The sequence below is a fragment of the Scardinius erythrophthalmus genome (genome assembly GCF_964197995.2).
Source record: "Scardinius erythrophthalmus genome assembly, chromosome: 25".
Lineage (NCBI taxonomy): Eukaryota > Metazoa > Chordata > Actinopteri > Cypriniformes > Leuciscidae > Scardinius > Scardinius erythrophthalmus.
Window position 1 is genome coordinate 28238867 of NC_138245.1, and position 15761 is coordinate 28254627.

Sequence of the window (15761 nt, forward strand, 5' to 3'; positions counted from 1 at the left end):
AACTTTTTATTTTGGGTGAACTATCCACAATACATATTGTCACTATCCACGATACATATTGTTGCATTTTTGTATTGCGCTATATTGTGACACAATATATTGTTACATCCCTAATGATCACATTATATCTTAGGGAGTACTGAAAAGAAAGAAAGTGGGATTAATGGGATTTTTACATCCAGAACCTGACTGTTGCACTTTATACTGTGAAAAGTGCTATACAAATAAATCTCACCAGGTTTGATCACTTTCACTGCGTTGGCCTAGCATATCTGTCTACATTTGTATCCTTGGCATGCCTCTCAGCTAAAAAAAAACAAAACACTGATTTATAACACAACATAAGGTGCATTTACAGCGTAGCTGCAAGAACTGCTATAGCAAACATTACCGTAAACGAACCATAACAGAAGCCCTTGCTCGCTCCACTCCACATTAAACAATCCTAGCATTCCTAATAATCGCAAACATCTACAGTTCTAGCTCTTAAATACGCTCAATTGCATGTGTCAAAAAGATTGATTCCAAGATATGGCTCCCAAACAATTCATAAATGTTTGCAGCAAACTTTTTGGTAACACAGTATTCCATTCTTTTCCAGTCGGACATTGGCTTTGGGAAATTGGAGACCTACGTGAAGTTGGGCAAACTAGGAGAGGTAAGATGTTTTCTCTTCCCTAGGTGAAGACAAAAGATTCTATAGGCAAAAATGAAGAATGTAAAACAGCAGTTTTCAAAATAAAGAATCAAATGTGTTCATTACGAGATTCCCTCCAGGCGATTAGAGTGAATACGAGTCGTGTTGAATTGTGGATTCTGATTTAATGGACTTTTTTTTTTTTTTTTCTCCATGAAGAGACATCAGTCTCTAATATGCTTAAAGCTGTACCGCGACTAGCCCGTCAATTTTCCATTAAGTGCAACAAAGCATGCTCATTGCAAATTGTGAGAAATAATGTACTACATACAACCCTGAGGAATACCATATGTGAGGAAAAACATGAATATTGGAAAAAATACTGGACACAGACTGCAATGAATTCTCTTCAATAACGAAACAAATAACGGTAAAGCAGGTTTATATCTTTGTATCAGCAAGTTATAAACTTTTTCATTAGCGTCTAAAATGTGGTTTCAGCTCGGTGAATTTCTAGGCCTGGAAAAGTCATGGATATTAAAAAACAAAAACATAAAAAGTTATGGAAATTCATGTGATGTGGTTTTTCTCTAGTTATACTCGGCTCTAACATATTCCATCAGCTACAAATTGCTCTTTGTGAGTGAAATATCTCTAATATCATATTTAAAAATCCTTATCGTATTATACTGTATGCATGTCATTTAGCAGACACTTTTATACAAATACATTTTTTGGGATTATAAGTCTTCCTATGTAAATGTGATGAGATATATTTCTTGGATATACCCTAAGTAAGGTTTTGAAACGTACCAACATTACCATTAATAATTTTGGGGTCAGGTTTTTTGAAAGATATGAATACTTTTTTCAGCAAGGATGCATTAAATTGAGCAAGAGTGACAGTTTAAACATGTATAATATTACAAAAGATTTCTATTCTAATAAATGCTGTATTTTTGAACTTTCTATTCAGAGAATCCTGCATCGGTTTCAACAAAACTAAGCAAATAGTCTCTAACCAAACTAGAAACTAGATCAACATGCCTATAGTGTCGACTGTTGAGATCCAATAGATTGCAGGTCTGATGTGGTTTCAGAGAGCACAAATAAAAACAATGTCGAATGCAAAAAAGCAATGCAACTATTAAATATATATTTTTCTACTATGTTGTTTCTTGACATCAATGATCATGTATCCAGGCAATCCTCTACAATATTTTAGCACATCGAAATTGAAACATCTGGAAACCAAATGTAATTGGTCATATTGTTGGGTTTATGCAGTTTATGGTAATAATAATGCATTATAATGTTTGCTTTCAAGGACATTTCTATTTGCTTTTATAATTTAAATCATTTTGGTGTTATAAACTAAAATCTGGGTCCTTAAGCAAAACCAGTTTAGAACCACTGATCTATTCTGCACCGCTCCCATTTCCCAGAAGATTGACATATTTTTTTCTTCCTGTCTGTCACACAGGGCACATACGCGACGGTATTCAAGGGTCGCAGCAAACTCACAGAAAACCTGGTGGCTCTGAAAGAGATTCGTCTCGAGCACGAAGAGGGCGCCCCGTGCACAGCCATACGGGAAGGTAGCGTCCTTCTCTCTCAGTTGTTCAAAAGCCAAATTGTCACAAAGAGTATACATTCTAAACTAGCGAGCCACAGGCGTCTTCTTCACCCAGCCTGAATCACTCCATCTAAATGAGATGGAGTACGTGAGAAGGGTTGCTAATGAAAGACGAGGATATAAAGCAAGGCTGCCACCCAGTGGCTGCTACACACACATCTAATGCAGCTCACGCTAGAGGGAACACACACACAGGCCCATGAGGAAACACAACACCGTGATGCATTGCATTACAAAACATGTCACTGGAGGTCAGGGTTTGGCAAAATGCAGAAACCAATTCTTTTATAGCTCTGGGACTTCATTCAAGTATAAACTTTGTTTCAGATCTAAGATTTCTGCTGCCTTTTCTCAGGCCAAAAATATGATAAGCAGGAGACAAATGTGTCGATTCATTCTCCCTTTAATCTTTAATTGTTTTATATTGCATTAAAATAGGGGTAAATTAGAGCATTCTTACAAATCCATAAAACCACTAATTAGTAAAGTAAAATAACAAATACATAAATTGTATTAAACATTAAGATATATAGATATCAAATATGTGTATTTTATTAGTTCTAATTCATTTAGTTGAATTAATGATTTGTGTGTGTACACATACATATACAGTAGGCTACATACACATACACATACATACACACACACACACATATATATATATATATATATATGAAGACTTCAGATGCAAAAGCCTCTAAGTGCCATCTGATATATTGATATTTTGATCAAGCTTCTATGTTTATGTTCAGTTATTTCACTTTAATGCCAATGAAAATGACCTATTAATTGTCACTGAAGTGAAATTACTGAACCTAAATATACGAGCTTGATAAAAATTAAGCTCGTACTTTTAGAAGAAAATTTCAGATGGCACTTAGAGGCTTTTGCATCTGAACTCTTCATATATTATATATATATATATATATATATATATATATATATATATATTTTTTTTTTTTTTTTTTTTTTTTTTTACATGTTTCTGTAAATGTGACCCTGGATCACAAAACGAATCACAAGTCGCACGGGTATATTTGTGGCAATAGCCAACAATACATTGTATGGGTCAAAATTATCGATTTTTCTTTTATGCCAAAAATCTTTAGGATATTAAGTAAAGATGAAGATATTTTTTACATTCCTACCGTAAATATATAAAACATTTATTTTTGTGAGTAAATGCAGCACAGTCGCGAACATAAGTGGACAACTTTTCAACATTTTCTCATTTTCTCAATATTTCGATTTTTTTGCCCCCTCAGATTCCAGATTTTCAAATAGTTGAATCTCTGCCAAATACTGCCCTATACTAACAAACCATACATCAATGGAAAGCTTATTTATTCAGCTTTCACGTGATGTATAAATCTCAGATTCAAAAAATTGATCCACGTGACAAATAGCAAATATTTTGGATGTTAATACATAATAACATTTTATTTTTCAGTATGAATTATTAAAAAGTAACAGCAGTTATCATCTTTCTTTTTTGAACGAAAAGTCTGCATCCTGCTTGGCTTGATTTAAATTCAGGAACTGGATTAGCATTTCAATTTAATTCTGAATGTTGCACACCCTGCTGGAGGTTATTGTTGAAGCGGCTTATTGTCATATTCTTGTTGTGTTGCGACAGTGTCACTGCTGAAGAATCTGAAACACGCCAACATCGTAACACTCCATGACATCATCCATACAGACCGATGTCTCACCCTTGTCTTTGAGTATCTGGTAAGCCACATCGCACAGCTTTTCTTTTCAATGTTGACAACAATGGCAGGCAAGCTCTTACCCCAGCCTTTTGTCAATCCCATTATGCTTTGCGATATTGGGTGGGGTGGTATTTGAAATATTTCCCTCTTCACCTATTATAAGCAAGATAACAACCCCATAAAAGAGGCCAGGGCCGTTTTGACGTCATAACCTAACTATCTTTGCAGGACAGTGACTTGAAGCAGTACCTCGACAACTGTGGAAACCTCATGAGCATGCACAACGTGAAGGTAACAGCTCAAAGACCATCGAAAAACAATCAACAAGCTTACCAATTAAAAGTCAATAGAGTGGTTTACATAGACAGCTAAGACAGCAAAATACCACAAGAGAGACGTGCCTCGCAATTGATTCTGACAGAGTCTGACATGTTAACAAGTTGCTAAGATAACAACAACAAGCAAATTGTCAATAGATTGTGAGCAAAACACTGCTCGACAACATGATCACAGCCAATCAGAAGATATATTTAAATGTAGAGTTATAACGAGCAGGATTTTGCACCAATGAGATTTCACTGGGCGGGGCTACCAAACAGACCCAGAGAAGCAACAGCGATATTCACAAGATCTCATTCGTGACTTTTTCTTTTTTTTTATAGGGAAGACTTTGATGGAAATTAGAGCATTGGAAACCCATAATTGACTAATTAGTTTGTTTAAATGACTAATAAGTCAATTTATTAAAGAAAATTAAAAATAAATGAAGTATAGATCTCTAGGTGACATTTCAAACACTGATTAACGGCATCTAATGATTTGGAAATAGCCCATATGTTTTATGATAATGGACAATTTAAACTGAAAAATTAATAAATTATTAAAAACTACACTTACAGCAATAATAAACGTACCTAATTTGATAGCTAATAGCTTTTTGCATGTCACTTTATCAAGATGTGCCTGGATAAAATGCAGTGTCAGGCACAAATAAAATTAAATAAAAGTCTTTATACTAACTTCATCTATACTTGTCAGTATTGATTAAAAAAAAAAGTTGAATTTTCTCTTGACATTTGAAAATTTTGCACTGTATTCTGGGATTGATACATGTGATGTTGCCTTAAAAAAGTGGTATCTTAGAAGGCAGCTGCCTACATTTTGGATGCAATAAAAAGCAGTCTTTGTTGGTAGTTCAAGATTTAGAAGTGCTAACATCTGTCTTTCTGTCCTTGTAGATATTTATGTTCCAGCTTCTTCGTGGTTTATCATATTGTCATCATAGGAAGATTCTCCACCGGGACCTGAAGCCTCAGAATCTGCTCATTAATGAAAAGGGAGAACTCAAACTGGCAGACTTTGGTGAGACTTTCTTACAAGACCTAAATATTCATAGATGAATTTACTTTGGTGTGCTATACAAAGAATATCTAGATTGTTTTTTGTTTTAGCACATTACTCAGCAGCGGGTCTCCCATGTGTCTCCCATCTTATATTGGCTCTTGGCTGGGATTCTGGGTTTCCCAGCAACGTTTGTTCAATGCCTTAACTATCCGTCTTATCTTGCTTGTTAAGGTTTGGCCAGAGCAAAATCAGTCCCAACTAAAACCTATTCGAACGAGGTTGTGACCTTGTGGTATCGACCTCCTGATGTTCTACTGGGCTCCACGGAGTATTCCACACCGATAGACATGTGGTAAGACGTTTCTCACATCAACCGCTGCTAGAATACATAGAACACAACCGTGCATAACAGTACAGTACGGCATCAGCCACAATGTGCTGTTAACATTATGAAACCATGCATGGAGCAAAACTATTGATACTGTTTATCCACAATGCTCATAGAACAGAAAAAGTGAAAATAGGCTATAATCTATAACTTATAACTCCTAAGAATAAAATAATATCTAGAGACCAGAATATCATATTTACTGGAGGGCGGACTCTTTTGATTCGGTAAGCAACATCACAGAAAGCACACACATCAATTTGCAAAAAGAACCACTCATTTTCACATATTTTCTTCAGCAAATTTAACCATTTGCAAAGACCAAATTACCAATTTAATTTAGAAATTAGTTGAATTAGTTAAATTATCTTACCTTGGTACATTAAATATATATATATAAAATATCTATCTATCTATCTATCTATCTATCTATCTATCTATCTATCTATCTATCTATCTATCTATCTATCTATCTATCTATCTATCTATCTATCTATCTATCTATCTATCTATCTATCTATCTATCTATCTATCTATCTATCTATCTATCTATCTATCTATCTATCTATCTATCTATCTACCTATCTAGTGCACACACACACTTTTATTTTAGATGTGATTAATCAATTTGACAGCACTACTATTATTATGAAGTGTTTTAGATAGCTGGATTGTAATGGCCATCAATGGAACTTTTTTGCTTTTTCAGCACTCAAACACATTCAATTTCAGTCTATTTCATTTATTCATCATCTCATGTCAAAAGAACTAAATTAATGGGTTCATATAACCTTTTTTTTTTTTTTTGGGGTGGAAATCCCACTTATGAACTTTATGAAATAATACATCAGACTACCTTTTGATCATGCCAAAGAGCTCTTGACTGTTGCTCAGTCCTCCAGAAGAAACATTAAGTTAGAAAATTGAATTCCGTCTTTCCTGACACAACCTTTTAACGTCACATACGCACTCTGACACACGCTCCTCGGGCAACCTTGGATAGCTGACACGGACTCGGACACAAATGCTTTTTTAAAGCTAAGCCGATAAAAAAATCCCGTGTTGTTTAATCCTCAGGATTAGTCCAGTGGGCTAATCAATCCGAGCGTGACAGCAGCCACATGTGTCTTTCCCGTATCTCCACCTCACAGCTTTCCCGAGACAACCCTCCAGTCAAGCAGACGTCAAACTGAGATAGGAGAATATTCTCAGATAAAACATCTGTGACAGTCCTGATCTGATATATTCAAATGATGTCTGCGGGGTTCATTTAAAAGATTTGACGTATAGAATAACAGCACTGAAATGATGGATGATGGATGTCTCTGTATGACTAGGGGCGTGGGCTGTATCATGTACGAAATGTCGACGGGGCGTCCCATGTTTCCTGGGTCGACTGTCAAAGAGGAACTACACCTGATATTTCGGCTCATGGGTAAGAGAGACATTTCATGTCACTTTAATTATGTATAAAATAATCATTTATGGTCATTTATGGCACTTAAAATGCTTCATGGTGGTAGGAAATAGAAATTATATAGTAGGGATGCACAGATATGAAAATTTTGGCCGATACGATAACCGATAATTCTTTATAATTAAAAGCCGATAACCGATATATTGGCTGATAAATCGAAATTTGAGAGCAAAAGTCTCACCATTAAAAGCCATGTCCCAAGCACACAATTATGATGATTTTCTCATTATAATGTTATGTAGCCTTTGTGACAGACTTGTGCTGCAAATCATGCACTTAAAATTATTTTTCTTTTTAAAGTGATTGCAATCATATTTCAAGCAATTCAAAAGAATCATGGAGAACAGTGCGCATCTGAAGTGTCTCCGCTGAAGGAAACAATCCATTATTTATGGCTTTAATATATTGGCCAAATGTTCTTATCGCATTAAAAATGAACATATATTGTCCGATACCGATATGGTGGCCGATATATAGTGCATCCCTATATAGCCTATAATTTGATTAATTTTCCACATATATATATTATATATTATATAGAGAATATCATATGCACTGAAGGCGGTTTTAAATTTGGCAAAATTATTTATCTGTCTAGTTGAAATAATTATACACTATACCACTCAAAAGTTGGTTGGTAAGGTGTTTTTGACGTCTCTTATGCTGTATTTATTTGACCAAAAATATAGTAAGGATAGTAATACTGCAAAATATTACTGTACTTTTAAAACGGTTTTGATTTCTATTTGAATATATTTTAAAATGTAATTTATTTCTGTGATGCAAAGCTGAATATTCAGCATCATTACTGCAGTCTTCAATGTCACATGATCCTTCAGAAATCGTTCTAATATGCTGATTTAAAAGTGAAAGTTACTTTTGTTTTGATCAATTTATTGTGTCCTTAATTGGTGAATAAAAAACAAAAAAAAACTTTGGAAAGGTACTGTACTTAATTAACACAAGCTTTAAATACTTCACTACTCTAATGAAGACTGCCAGATTTTGACTATTGGCATAAAAACAAAAGTTTGCAATGTTTTTTATCAAGCATAAAACTGGTCATTTGTGCTAATTGCACGAATTTGGTTTCATGTGAATCGCTAAAAAATTACAAATAATTACTTTGTATCCAAAAGGACTTTTCACAAAAATAACTTTACTTACTACTAAGTGACTTACTGGCAAGCCTTGTCAGATTCAGTTATTACATGTAAAAAGCAATTGTTCCAGAAATCAGCAATCTTGTAAACATGACAACCTGCACTTCGATTCCAGCCAACCAGATCATAGCTTGCCAGATGAACAAATTATCTGTAATTCTTTGATAAAATATGCATCAGGCGGTCAGTGATCAGACTGTGGGTGGTCCATAGGTGCACGCCTGAAGCCTAATGGAGGTCTAATTATCTCACTGTAGGACACATACTAAAAAACAACTTTTTTCCCGTAACCAGGCACCCCAACTGAGGAAACCTGGCCCGGAATCACAGCTAATGAGGAATTCAAATCCTACCTGTTTCCTCAGTACCGAGCACAAGCGCTCATTAATCATGTGCCCAGGTACCACAGAAACACAGCACACTGACAGAACAAAAACACACCTGTATCTATAAAAAACAATAGAGGACTACCTATGTATATTATAATATACAAGCTATTTTTTTCATTTCAAGGCTCGACACGGAGGGGATAGACCTTCTTTCGGCTCTATTGATGGTGAGTGAATTGATCTGAAACATTTAAAATGGTGTATTATTCTGATTTGAGCTACTTCATGCAAGTATACAAACACAAATGTGAAGTCTTGGCTAACGCGTCACAACTGTGTGGGTTCAAACATACTCAGCAGAGTTACCACTAAATGTTTGTGCAGTTAAACCAGATAGGATACTTTTCAGGTAACTAGCAATAAACATCAAAATCTACCGTGCATATCTTTTATGTACTTGCATAGAGTGCATCTTTACTGAAATGTGTACACGGCTTTCCTTTGAAATGTCGAGGAGGAGCCAATGCAATATGAGACGATAGATTTAAGCAATGAGGATTTACCAGTTTATGTCAGATGCCAGAAACAACAGCCTTGCTGGGATGTACTAAGAATAGTCTAAATCACACAGATACCAGTCATCAGTGGGACAGCACAGACAAAACAGGAATATTACTGCTTATTTTTATAGAAATGTTGAAGCAAATCACTACCGATACATCTGATAAAGTGTCCATTTATTGTTAAAAACACTGCTGTCCAAGAATCATGATTCTCAACAGATGATAACAATAATGCTGGGTATTTACCTGTAATTACAGGTATGCAACCATGCTTGAAAAGTTGCTTTTTATTGGTTAATATCATCATGTCATGCTGATAAATACCACCATTTGGCAGGTCTCCATATACAATAGCACCCAACAAAGCCTTTACAGCTCAATGAACTTACGTCACACACTTCATTTACGCCATCTTAGGCGAGAAACACATTTCTGGAACATTTTAAGCCTGTACAACAAATGTGACCATTCCGGGGAAAAAAAAAAACAACTTTGCAAAAATGTTATAGAATCAATAATAGTGTTAATTAATGAAATAATAATAATAATAATAATAATAATAATAGGTAACACTTTACAATAAGGTCTCATTTGTTGACATTATTTAATGTATTAACAAACATGAAATAACAATAACCAGTACATTTGTTACAGTATATATTAATCTTTGTTAACACAAGTTAACAAAAAAAATAGTTGTTCATTGTTTGTTAATGTTACTTTACAGAGCATTAATACAACTTTTTGTATTAGTAAAAGTTGAAATTAACATCAACTAAGAATAATAAATGCTGTAGAAGTATTGTTGATTCTTAGTTTACGTTAACTAAAGTAGTTTACTAATGTTAACTAATGAAACCTTATTGTAAAGTGTTACCTAATATTTATCATTAACAATATTTATGTAAAACAACACAGCCCCCTAATATTTTAAAAGCCTATTAATTATATATTATTGTGTCAAAAATCGAATAATTATTAAAAATAAATTATCAGATTAATTAAAAGATCAACTACTAATCAATTAAATTAGTATTGTTATTACTCATATTGTTTTGCAATCAGAATGATTATTCAAAAATTTTATTTATTTTTAACAGCAAAAATTTCTAGTATTCTAATAGTCCAATCATAATGCATTGTCAAAACTGAGAAATAAATAATAATACTAACTACTAATCAATAAAAAATGATCTGCAGGCCTACTAATCATTTAAAATCAATCAATTGTAATTAGTTTTAAATAAATCTGTATCAGACAAAAAAATAAACAAATTCTGGTTAACTTCTATATAAAAACAGAGGTTTGTGTGTGATTTCTAACAAGCACACAGCACATGTGCAGAGGCCAGTGAGGTGATGTTTAATGCCATGGCCCTGCAACTGTCTTCAGCTCCCAATCCCCGGGTGAAGAAAAGCCCTTGTTAAGAGTTTGGCTGGCGAGATGGAGTGAGCTCTGAAGATAATTATGGTGTCAACTTCCCTCTCTGCCTGCTCTCCTCCAGGTCCAATTAGTTTGCTACGGGCAGGGGTGTCAGGCGCGGAGCATTATATTGTTATTAAAACACAGGTAAACAAACGCAGGATGACACCTCGTCGCTTCACTCAGGTACAGGCAAGCGTATAAGGACCTTTCAGAGGAATACAGTTCAAGATTATTTTGGGGGAACGAATGAACACAGAGGGGTGCGACAGGCTAAAGACTCTTTCAGAGACTCAATGCTGATCTCAGTGTTTTGGGCTGTAGTTCACACATGTACGTAGGATACAGTAATGCATATTGGTGAACTAGCAATACTTTTGGGGACAAAAAAGGCTCAGAAAAGTTTACAGAGCGACTAAATATTTTCTTTATACGCGTCGAAAAACGATGAAAGTTTTTTAGGTTTAGGATTTGGAATACGATTTGTCTACACTGTTAAAAAAAAAACAACAGATTAAAGCCCTATTCGCATGGGATTAGTATTACCTGGTGACCTCTAGTCATTTGTAATAATTGCGGCGGTTGTCTGTGATCTTAATCCTGTGCGAATCGGCATCTCTGTGATTTGGCGGCGTCGTATATATTTTTCAAGGTTTTTGTTTCCTGTGCGCTCTTTTATCCATCTTTCGCGAAGAATGGAGGCTGCGTTGGAGTGTTTTGATAGTATTTTGGGTGCTGGGTCATATCGCTATAGCCTACACCCATGCAACTATATCATTTGCAGAGAGAGAAAGCTGAAAACCATCAGAAGAGCAAACACTAAAATAATGATTAGATGGAGATGGATGACTAGCAGCATGCGGTAAGGAACATTCTGTTTATGATATTTCATACAGCTAGACCTGTAACGACAAGACATTTCCAAGCAATAGCCTATTGACATCATATCCAGGAGATAAGTCAGTAAATTCGAGTAAAATCACAGGCTTCGCTTATCCCGTGCGAATGCGAACACGAAATTCAGATGTGGGGGGTATTTTCTAAATCACACGTGGTCCCCAGATAATACTAACCCAGTGCGAATAGGGATTAAGAGGGTTTTTGTTGGTCCTGGTCAGACTGGTCTTTTTACTGGTTTTAGAAGGGTTTTGGCCACTTTTTAGCTGGTCATGCAGGAAAGCCAGCATAAAGCAGCTAAAAATATAGCTTGATTTACAAACATTAAGGCTCGGTTTCACAGACAGGTCTTAGAATAAACCGGGATTAGGCCTTAGTTCAATTAGGACATTTAAGTAGCTTCTATAAACATGCCTTAAACATTAGTGTGCATCTTGAGACAAACCAATGGCACATGTTTTAAGATTTGTCAGTGGAAGTTGCTTATGCATTTTGCCTGTGAAACCGGGGGTAAAACTCAATATACCATAAAGTCTTCAGTGTGACAGCTACATAAATGTGTTAAAAAAGGTTTTATAAATGTGCCTAATAATGTCCTAAATAACATCTGCACCTACAAACTGTGGCACTTGTGCGGCTATCACCAAGACTTTTATTTCTTGTGTGTGTGTGTGTGTGTGTGTGTGTGTGTAAAGCTCTTTCTGATTCTGATCAATACAGTGTACCCTGATGGTATCAGATGGTAATACCATGGTACTTTTTGTAAGCATAAAAACAAAGTAGTGTTAGACTGTAATAGTTATGATTAGTAAGACAACAATAGACTGAATGGGAGGTCTTCAAAAGCAGGTTTAGACTGTGTGCGTATGTATTTCAGTACAATATGCTGCATTTGTAAAGAAACGTGAATGCGTTTCTCTCTTTCTTTGTGCGTTCTGATGGCATGCGCAGCTTGAGTGCACGCTGACCTGTCATTATGATGAAAGACCACGGAGCGCGCGATTCGTTAATGGTGACAGGGGCCTTAATGAGTCCGAACCGTGCACCTGTTTCTCATCAAACCCCGCTGACTGATCGCGCTGTCTGGCTCACACAATGCGCACTTTAAACAACGCCAAACTTCGCTGGAGACAATTTTATAACTTTGTGTGAGATGACAGCAGGATGATGGGTGCTTCATTATTTAAAACTACTTCATAGCTCAGGGATCAACAAGTCAGGGGAGTTGTGCTCAGATCGAGTTATTAGTGAAGACGCGGATCAGAGGAACTGTAACTTGAGCTCTAGAGCAGAAAATGTTGAAAGAAGCACTACGCATGTTCAAAAGTCAAAGTTCCCGGAGTTTTAGTGCATCTACTGCACTTCAAAAATCAAAACTGTCTGAAATTATTCAAACTTAAGTTGAAAAATGTTGAATGTATTAAGAAATGTATATTATATTTATTATAATTATAATATTTATCATTATTTATATTATAATATGTAAATGTGTAAAATGTATATATATTCTAATAATCTCTATACATACAAACCATATACAGTACATTATATATATATATATACTGTTTATATATTATATATATATATGTGTTTATATGTGTATATAAATATATATATATATATTGAATGAATACATCTATATATACATTTTACACATTTACACATTTTAAATAAAAATATTATAATATAAATATATACACACATACATGATATGTGTATGTATATTAAATAATAATAATATATGGTTAATTGTGGTCAATTAATTAAAATATGAAATGTAATATTAAAAACACATTCAATTTATATATTTATATCATTTTATTTTTATAATGTATATAATAAATAATAAGGTAATAAAATTATCATAATATATGGCTAATTATGATCACTATAGATCAACATGAAATGTGTGTGTGTGTGTGTGTTTGTTTTCCAATTAATGAAAAACCCATAACTCTACATTTTCCCTCTATTTTTTGTGTTTTGTTCCATTTCAGTACGACACCAGGAGTAGAATGTCAGCCGAGTTGTCTCTGACACACTCTTACTTCCTGACGCTTGGCGAGAACATCCACTCCATACCTGACAGTGAGTTCATCCCAATATTTACATCATTTCTGGAGAGTCTGCTTATATAACATCACCTCAACAGAAGCCTCATAATCTGTCTTTTACCTTGGCGAAACAACAAACAACAACGCATTTGCTGTGATCATCACCCGCTTGTCTTCCATCCTCTCTAGCCTCATCCGTGTTTTCACTGAGGGAGATCCAGCTACAGAAGGATCCGGGACTAAGGAGTTCAGTATTCCAGCCACCAGGTATTCGATTCCATTGCTTTGACAACAGTCATCTCTATTTGCAGAGCGCAACTTGATCATGTTTAGTCGTGCATAAAGCGCATTAATCCCATCTGTAAACCTGTAAGATTAAATCACGCATTAATACTTGCTTACCTGCACTCCTGCAGATCTTTCTAACACGGGGTCATTTTCTCCAAATCCAGGTCGAGGCAAGAACCGCAGACAAAGCATATTCTGAGGAATAGAATCAAAGTGGTGTCCATGAAGAGATCGGCAGAACAAAATCATTATGAAGGAAAAAGCATCCAAAACATGCATGCACACATCCATTCATACACACAGTACTTTATTACAGTCTGGACTTCAGAAAACAGACTGAATGGAAGTAAATAACATGAGATGGATAAGTGTAACCAAGCCTCAATCAAATCTCTTTCAAACCTAAACACCATGCTGATCTTGAAGCTCAGAGCTAGGAAAGGCATTTAAAGTGTGTCTAGATTCTTCTCTTTCTGGAGACGTAGATCTGAACACCTGAAAGTTCTAGTTGATTTAGTATTTTCATTCGTGTGTGTGTAACATGGTAGCTTCATGTACTTTTCCCATTGAGTTCAATTTCCTTCATTTCAGTTTGAGGTTTGACTTGTTTTGCCACACGTGTTTAATGAGTCACTGCACATATTACGATTTTTTTTCACAAACATTCATTCAGTACTATAACATTTAGTAGTGTTGATTTTGAAGCATTAAAAATGCAAATTGTCATAAATATTTGAGCCATTGAATAGAGAATTACTTGAATTATGTCATGATGACACTAATGAACTTCAGCTACTAAAGGTGCTGTAAGCGATTTTAAGTGTTTTGAAAGCAAAATGGCCGATAACTATAAGCCAATCAGAATCCACCCTTCTTTAAAGAGTTTGAGCATTTAAAACAGCAGATGACAAAACTGGTGTGAACGGGCCTTTAGACCACCCGTTTTCGATTGGCTAGAAAAGAGCTTTGGTACTCCAAAAGAAAATCGCTTACACCATCTTTTAACTAGTTACTAATTTATGAAATCATCAAAAGGTGCCTTTTGCAGACCATAAGAGATGATGGGGTCCAATTTTCGAAAAACCATCTACTTAAATTTTCTCAAGGATCTTGCTCCTTTCAAGTAATTGCACATACAGATATTAGTTTTGCCAGTTAGGCTAATTGCTACTCCGCATTTGCACATGGCATACAAGTGTCCTGGAAATGAAACCTAATGTTGTTCACCTTCTCCTACTGTATCTTGTAGTTTTTTTTAAATGAGCGCACTATGACTCTTTATTGTAAATGGCACTGAGCACATGCTAGTGGACAGAAATGAAAAGCTTGATCATTTAAAGGCCACCCGGGAACAGAAATATTGAGAATGACTGACAGAAAATATAATGACTTATGAAGATTTAATTTAACATCACTGCAGCGGTGGCACTAATTTATGTGTTTTGTGGTAAATGAAAATATTTTAAATACTCTATTGAAAAGAATTAATATATAAATATATGTATTTTGACAAGTGTTTTCTTTATTCTCAGTGAAAAGAAAAAAAACTACGGTATTAAATGATCTTAGATGATGTCTAAATGTTTTATAAAAGATTTAGATTTTTGTATGAAATGTGATATTAAATATTTTGTGTGATTTGTCTATTCTATTATGATATTCTGAAGCTGAATGTATTGTGACTGCAAAAATGCCAAAAGTAATTAAATAATAACTAAATAAATTATGAAGTTGAGTTGAACTATGGGAGTGTTTCTACTCTCGTCTCAAACAATAGTCTTATTGTCTTGCATGGTGCTGTTTGTCATTAGTAGCCTACACTTCACAAAGTAAACTTAAAATAGGATTTG

General features: G+C 34.9%; 1 protein-coding gene across 1 annotated transcript in view; it reads left to right on the top strand.

Annotated features, from left to right (window-relative positions):
* cdk18 (cyclin dependent kinase 18) overlaps positions 1 to 14638 on the top strand; it is a 52333-nt gene extending 37695 nt beyond the window's left edge. The window contains exons 5-16 of the mRNA XM_081357243.1: positions 602 to 658; positions 2121 to 2235; positions 3910 to 4004; positions 4214 to 4276; positions 5224 to 5347; positions 5561 to 5681; positions 7055 to 7152; positions 8652 to 8757; positions 8871 to 8913; positions 13567 to 13657; positions 13813 to 13890; positions 14076 to 14638. Coding sequence (XP_081213369.1) covers positions 602 to 658; positions 2121 to 2235; positions 3910 to 4004; positions 4214 to 4276; positions 5224 to 5347; positions 5561 to 5681; positions 7055 to 7152; positions 8652 to 8757; positions 8871 to 8913; positions 13567 to 13657; positions 13813 to 13890; positions 14076 to 14110 — 1026 coding nt within the window. The 3' untranslated portion in view covers positions 14111 to 14638. The remainder of the gene's footprint in view (positions 1 to 601; positions 659 to 2120; positions 2236 to 3909; positions 4005 to 4213; positions 4277 to 5223; positions 5348 to 5560; positions 5682 to 7054; positions 7153 to 8651; positions 8758 to 8870; positions 8914 to 13566; positions 13658 to 13812; positions 13891 to 14075) is intronic.
* The last annotated feature ends 1123 nt before the right edge of the window (positions 14639 to 15761 follow it).